A 7,616-nucleotide genomic window follows, 5' to 3' on the forward strand; every position below is an offset into this window, starting at 1 on the left:
TAGTTTCTTGATTAATTTACTATTATTCCGTTTATTTTAATATATGAAGTAAACAGCTATGAGATATTATCAAGAATAAGTCTTATTACTGATCTGTGTTCTTTGGTTGTCATTCCAACAAATCTTTCGTTATATCCAATTTTGTTATATAAGCGACGTACAAACTCCCGTATGTAAACACAATATTCCCTACGTTTTTCATAGTTACATAAACCTATTCAAGGGTAAATAAAATACCTAACAAACAGTATTTTATATTTTTACAGAGAGATGCCCCCCCCCCCTCCCCTTCTTTGACGACACAGGCTATGTTCGTCTCACTTACATAACTACTCAGTATTCAATCATCTTGTGATTCATAGTGTGGGAGCAGGATGTGTCTTGTTCGGGACAAATCATTTCACACACAACAATAGAATTACGAAGCCTTTGTATGCGTATTGTCATGTTAAAGAGGCATTTATATAAGCTTCTGGTCACTCAAGTATATTTCCTTTTGTATGGATGTATGTATGTGATTTTTTTTTAATTTTGGGGGGTCCTGCCAGTCATAGTAATATTTTGATGACCCCATTACTGGAGGTCAAGGGTCATAGGTCATTAATAAAACATAATAATATGTGAAATGTGAATGAGGATGACCTGTTAGAAAATATTAATTACTTTAGGCATATTTTTCACACACTGTTTATAATACAGTCTGCTCTTTTTACAATACATTGGTTTTTTATAATACAGGATATTCTTTTAGGTAGAATAAAATGTATAATGTAACTGTTGTGTATATATTTATTTATCTAATTGTCGTATACATGATATTCGATATAATAGTGATGTGTATTACTGATGTATATATATTTCTGATATAAATTACTAATTTATTGAAGTTAAATGCATTAACAGTTATTTATTGCAGATACAATCAAGTTTATCTAAAACAACAATAATAATGAATGTGATTTACTCTACTCTAAAGCTATTTTTATCTCTTTACACGTCTTGTTTCCCCTCTCTCTCTCTCTCTCTCTCTCTCTCTCTCTCTCTCTCTCTCTCTCTCTCAGGTGTTAGAACGTGTCTCTAGGTGCCATCATCGTCACCTTTACAGGCACAAAGCCTTTCTTGAGCAGAAGAGGCGCTGGCCTTCCCCTCGACTCCAGTGACGTCATCGCTCTCCTCAGCACATCAGCAGTCAATATCTGAGAAAAGGATGATGTATTAGTGACGTTATTATGTTCATCAACTAACCAGCAGCCAGCAAGTGAAAGGGATGAGATATTAATGATGTCATCGCCCTCTTTAACCAACCAGCAGCCAGCATCTTTGGAAAGGGTGGGGGTATAAGTGACATCATAGTCCTAGTCAGCCACTCAGTAGCTAGAATTTGCTGGAAGGGGAGGAGTTGGTGACATAATACCTGACAAGCAGTGAATTTAACCCATTGAGTTTGACGATTTTAAATCTCCTGAGTATGTTATCATAGTACTCAAAGAATTAAGTCCTTATACTCATGAGGTTTAGTCATCATACTCAAGGGATCAGTATATTGTAACTAAAGGGTTAATACGTTGTGCTTAATGTGTTAAATTCGTATACTTGAGAGAGACATAGTAAAGATGGGAGACAGAGAGAAAACGGTCATAGAGAAAGTAAAAGTGAGATGCAGACGGAAAAGGTAAGAGAGACAATACAGGTGAGAGAGAAAGAGTAAAGGTGAAAGATAGACTATAAGAGAGAGAGAGAGAGAGAGAGAGAGAGAGGCACCACGTACCCTGGTAGTCTCGGACACCCTCAGCGCAAAGTTAGGGGTGAGCTGAATCAACACCACCAGCACCTTCCCCCACAGCCTGGCCTCTTCACCAACATACTTCCCGTAGTCAATCACCACCTCCCTCACCTCCCTCATTGACGTGGCATCGAGGGCCCGCCTAACAGTGTCGATGAAAAAGGGTGTGAAGCGAGCGGTTGTGTTTTCAGCAGCGACCCTGATGATTTGGTAGGATTCCTGGATCATCGGCCCCAGACGTGATGAGGGTTCCTTGAGGACTTCCTGTAATGTTTTGGTAGTCTCTTGGAGGATGGGAATTAGAGTGGTGAGGACGGAGGTGTTGAAGGTGGAGGTACTGATGACGACAAATCTGACAGGAGTCCGGGCAAAGGTCATCAACACCCCCACCTGTTCCCCCGGGCGAGGTACACGGAGAAGTTCAGTGTAGAGGTTCATCACAGTCCCTCGAGCGAACTCCATCTACAGGGAAACACGTCAAGCTGAAGTCTGCAACACTGAAGGTCTATCTATCTTTCTATCTATCTATCTTTCTATCTATCTATCTTTCTATCTATCTATCTATCTATCTAACTATCTATCTATTTATCTAAGGGTCCCTCCAGGGAGTTCCTTCAAAAATTAAATAAACCTCCTTGCCCTTGTAACTTCAACCATCGTCCTGCAGAGTATATTTACTACCTTGTGTATCCTGTGCTTTTTTATCAGAGGCCGTGTGTGTGTACATTTTCCTCCCAACACTCTCTCTTACCTGCCTTGGCTCATTACCCTTTTAGCTCCCCACCTCTCTCTCTCTCTCTCTCTCTCTCTCTCTCTTTCTCTCACCATCATGCCTGGAGTGATGACAGCGTCGTTCCTGTAAGCTAGGTCGGGTCGCATCATTCTGAGGGCAGTGCGGTAGAGGCGGTGTCCGGTCTTCCTGGCCAGGATAAGAGTCCTCTCTCGCACGCCAGCTCCAGATACGTCTGTGGATGGTGAATGGATAGTTAGTGGATGGTGCTATTTCTCTATACAACTACTCTATCTACCCGTTTTGCAATCTACCTGTCTAGTAATCTACTGATCTATTAATCTACTACAGTCTATTCATATGTCTACATTCTACTGACCCATTAATCTACTAGCGCATCAGTCTACCCATCTACTGACCAGGGTGGGCCTTGTCTCCTCCGCCAGGCGGGAGGTAGGTGTTGACAAGGACGTGGGCGGTGTCCAAGGCATTCTCAGCTACGTTTGTCGCCGCCTTCACGCCCACGTTTTCTGTTACTACCTCCATCTGTATAAAATAGAGATAATTACACCCAGGTAAACAAGGCGTAAACAAGATGTAAACAACTTAATGTACACATAAACAAAGTACTCCACACTTGGTAAATAATCAAATCAAAGAAGATTCATGCAAAACCTTTATCATCATCAGCCACCCTTCTAAGCTATTCTTCCACGTTTATCTTCCACGCTAATCTACGGATCTACGACCATCTTCCACGCCGACCATCTTCCACACTTACCATACGGTTGGCACGGATGACGAGAGCTTCAGTGATGGTGTCCGGTACGATCAATTTGTCCCCAGCCACGGCACCAAGCACCGTCTCTCGTGTTCTGTTGACAATCTGGTCGAAATAATAATTAATTAGTAAGTATAGGTGTACTTTACAGATACAGTGATCACACCAAGACGGGTACAGTGAAATAGTGATAACGGTGGTATAGGATTACAGTGTATACTACAGCGATGCATTGATACAAGTATGTAGTGTTACAAGGATACAGTTGTACAGGGATTACATGGCTAACATAACCTGAGGATTTAACTAGACCAGTGTACAGTACAACAAGGATGTTTGGTGGTTATGATAAAAACTGTATTACATATACAATAATTTTGAGTCTATCTGAGTCACTGGTTAAACACGTTACAGAAAACGGGGTAATCTGGTATGGGAAATTCTACTAATACTTCAAATGATTGTATCACATGCAGAAATATCAAAGAGAACTAAGTCATTTTCAAGGGGTAATGATATTGTACCTGGAATTTTTTATAAAAGGTTAAATTTTAGTATATTAATGTACCCCCCCCCTGAGCTTAATATTTTTATGTAGAACTATCAGAGAAAACGGAACATATTTGAGGGATAATATTACTAATTTGACGTGTCATCCCTTCCTCAGACTCACCTCTTTGGTCGGCTTCTTGATGATGGGTGCCGCCTCCTCCACTCGGTCCAGCCCACGGCACGCCCACTCGTCCACCGCCTCCCACCCGCCCACACGGTCTAGTATGGGTGCTGCGAGAGGGAGGGCGCTCGTGGCTGCCACCCTCATGCTAGTTTCGGCTGCCTTTATCGCCGCCCCCATCACCTCATTCCTCTGATCGAAGAGAACCGTCAGCCTCAATAAATTACACCTAAACATGCGCTAGTGTTGGTCCAGCCTTCCATATCATCATTCATTGGTTAAGTTCACAAAGCCTAAGATCAATGGGGTTATGGCTATCGCCCTTTGTCATGTACTGGACTTACATATTGCTATTTTCTAGTCATACGTAATATCTCCTTAAGCAGAATACTGACCCTTCAACACTACTTAACTTCGGAGGTTCAAAGTTAGCATAATGTTAGTTTCAGGTCACAAAGACGCACATAACACGTCGTTTATTTAACACACTGGTTCTATAAACACTAAACCCTCAACCTGTCTGCTAAGTGCTGAGGTGAAGTTGTTTACCCCGGAAATATATTGTTTACATAGCCTCTTGTAAACACGGCGGAAAAGACACCATTTAGTGCCTTAACCTTGTCCCGGGTCCACACAACAGTTGTCTTAACTTGCTGGGGTTATGGAGCTAATTGAAGTGCCTTATTTTACTGTGGTAACTATGCTAGGGTGACTGATTTTGTTATGTTGACTGGTCTTCCTAAGGGTGACTGACCTTGGTGTTGTCGTAGACCTGTGTGGCTAGGGTGAGGGCGTCGTTGATGGCGGGGATGGCCATCATCCTAGCGAAGAAGGCCGGGGTGCCTCCGAACCCGAAGCTGGCAGAATTTGGGGCCATTAAGACGACGGTGTGAGGTGCCTGAGGGAACACATACACACAGGGTTTAAGACAGACATGGAGGTGTGTGTGTGTGTGTGTGTGTGTGTGTGTGTGTGTGTGTGTGTGTGTGTGTCCGGTTTTAAAGTCTATAATGCTTTGAGAAAAAAAAATGAAGAAAAACAAAATATAACATGGGCAAATTATCGACTCAATGATCTGTTTCTGATATTGTTAAGTCTACTATTAGATTATGTTTAATACCACTACTATTACTATCATTACCACTACCACTACTACAACCATTAATACTACCACCACCACCACTACCACCATCACACACTAATCCCCTCACCACCACCACACACTAATCCCCACACCACCACCACCACACACTAATCCCCTCACCACCACAATCACACACTAATCCCCTCACCACCACCACCACACACTAATCCCCTCACCACCACCACCACACACTAATCCCCTCACCACCACAATCACACACTAATCCCCTACCACCACACACTAACTCACCACCACAATCACTAATCCCTCACCACCACAACAATCACCACACACTAATCCCTCACCACCACCACACACTAATCACCACTAATCCCCACACCACCATCACACACTAATCCCCTCACCACCAATTATTACTCAGACTTACACCAATACCGCAACATCACTTCCCTCTCAAAAGAAAAAACATTAAATTAACCAAGATCGTGACACAGATATTAATTGATGGATTAAAGAGAATATTCTACCTCCTTCGGCTGATGATTCGCGGGATGACGGGCCTTGGTTCACAGTTTCTCATGGTGACGGGAGTGAAGTAAACAGATTGACTTTGTGGTTTCTTAATAGTAAATGTTTAATGGTGTTTTGATGGAAGTTTGATGACTTGATTCTGGGAAGGTATTTGCGTATTTTGGGCTTGAGATAGATAGATAGATAGATAGATAACTAATTACATAGACATATATATAGAAAAATATAGTCCTGTCCTCTCTCCTGCTGAACCATGAACCCCGAGATTCAGACTCGTGAACCCGAAGCATTTATAGACAGAATAATACACTAGTGTCTACAGCTTCGGGTTCACGAGTCTAAATCTCGGGGTTCGTGAAACAGTAGAAGAGGCGACAGGACTAACGTGGGTGACTACTATAGTGTGTTTGAGGTCAAGGAGGTGAAACGTTCTTATTTAGGATTTTCTTAACTGTTGTAGCGAGAGAGGTTGAGAGGGATGTGTGTTTGTATGAAAGGGATAAGGAGTTCAAATAAGGAGGTACGACAACAGCTCTGGTGGGTGATGCAGAAGGAAAGTTAGCTGGTGTTCGCGTATAAGAATGAAAGGTTGTTATTTGCAAGTAGTTAATAAAGAATGTAAACAAAATGAAGTGTTAATGTTACTTTGAGTGGAAACGCAAAATGACGAAATGAATATATGTTTTTTCAGATACCTGGGGTGGGTGTGTCAATGAATGACCCTTGTTTCAATTTATTATACATATTTATATTAGAAGGACACTAAAATTTTCAAGCACTTTATCACCGTCCTGAGACTCACGGGAATGAGATCGAAGACCATGTAGTCAGGGGAAGGGTGTACTTGTGTTGTATGAGAGTAACTTATAACCAGAGTACCCCCTACCTCTGTGTTACCCTTATAGACTAAGGTTTATACTGTCTCTCGACCTCATTCTAAATAAGTTAAACATTAATAAAGAAATTCTTACCAGTAACGCAACTTCAGGAACCCCAAAAAGAATTATTCCAATTTGAGAATATGTATGACACACTCTGAACACACCTGGTGAAGCTGTCGTGCCCCGGAGATGTGTCCCCTCGGATGCCGCTGTAAAGACTGACCTACCATCTGGTCAACTCTCTTATATGACTTCGGGGAGAGGGTTGCCAAATTCTAGTAATCGTTAATTAATATGTCGTGTCACTCTGGGGATTATGTTGCTTCGTGGTGATAAAGTGATAAACCTTTACTTTTTTGTAATCAGGGCATACTGTTGCAAATGGCTGCACCTTCCTGTGAGAAAATCCTCAAGATTAAACACCGGTATACACTCTCCTGCTATATCAAGGGCGCATACAGGGAGGGGCCCACCCTCCCCCACCAGGTGGAACTTTTTTTTTTCGAAAGAGCTGGGTTAGTTACTTCCCAGACACCACCGTGAACCCGTAATGTTCCAGCACATCAATATTCTTGATATGTCGGTTTGTGTCATGTAAATAAAAGATTCAGCCGCTGCCAGACCCAGTGTCATTGTACATGGGGATTGGATATCCTGCTTACTTTTGGTTACAGGTTTATAATATAAATCATGAAAAATTAACCTAACTTGCCTCAATATGCTGACATTGCATGCAGCTGCCTTCACTTCCCCAATGTGTAAAGTCAGATACCCATTTACAATTAGTTGGACTGGAAATGCCGTTGGATCATCGAACCAGCGGCCCTTAGGACAGGTGGTGAGTGGTGTATTCACTCACCCCAGTGATCATGTGTTTATTTATAAGTGATGTAGCAATAGTAATGGCACCTTCAGTAAGCTCTGTGAGGGTCGTGGTCACACACACACACGTGACACCTTAAGTCATCTACCTAATGAGTCAGTGGATGCTGACTCACCTGCCAACTCATCCTCTTCCTTACCCATTTGTAAGGCTTCCTCCCAGCACTCCCATCCTCTCATCCACATCCTCATCCACCCCTCAACTCATTTAAATCACCCGTATGTGTATTTTATTATTCTTCCCTCATAC

At 42.2% G+C, this 7,616-nt stretch overlaps 1 protein-coding gene across 1 annotated transcript; it reads right to left on the bottom strand.

The window, feature by feature from the left end:
- Positions 1-769: 769 nt before the first annotated feature.
- Positions 770-6,714, bottom strand: LOC121860097. The gene is made up of 8 exons (XM_042357134.1): positions 6,649-6,714; positions 4,722-4,865; positions 3,968-4,159; positions 3,295-3,399; positions 2,933-3,059; positions 2,609-2,748; positions 1,769-2,245; positions 770-1,196 (listed from the first exon to the last, which is right to left on the bottom strand). The coding sequence occupies exons 1-8, from the start codon at positions 6,712-6,714 to the stop codon at positions 1,065-1,067; spliced, it is 1,383 nt and encodes a 460-aa protein (XP_042213068.1). The 3' UTR covers positions 770-1,064.
- Positions 6,715-7,616: the final 902 nt, after the last annotated feature.

Source organism: Homarus americanus, unplaced genomic scaffold, assembly GCF_018991925.1.
Source record: "Homarus americanus isolate GMGI-L3 unplaced genomic scaffold, GMGI_Hamer_2.0 scaffold8020, whole genome shotgun sequence".
In the NCBI taxonomy this organism is placed as follows: Eukaryota; Metazoa; Arthropoda; class Malacostraca; order Decapoda; family Nephropidae; genus Homarus; species Homarus americanus.

Excerpts from the sequence above, each read along its gene's own strand:
- LOC121860097 (XM_042357134.1), bottom strand. The coding sequence starts at position 6,714 with ATGGTAGGTCAGTCTTTACAGCGGCATCCGAGGGGACACATCTCCGGG. Across the intron at positions 4,160-4,721 it reads AGGTCTACGACAACACCAAG|AGGAATGAGGTGATGGGGGC; the intron begins GTCAGTCACCCT and ends CTCTTCGATCAG. Across the intron at positions 3,400-3,967 it reads TCAAGAAGCCGACCAAAGAG|ATTGTCAACAGAACACGAGA; the intron begins GTGAGTCTGAGG and ends TATTTCGACCAG.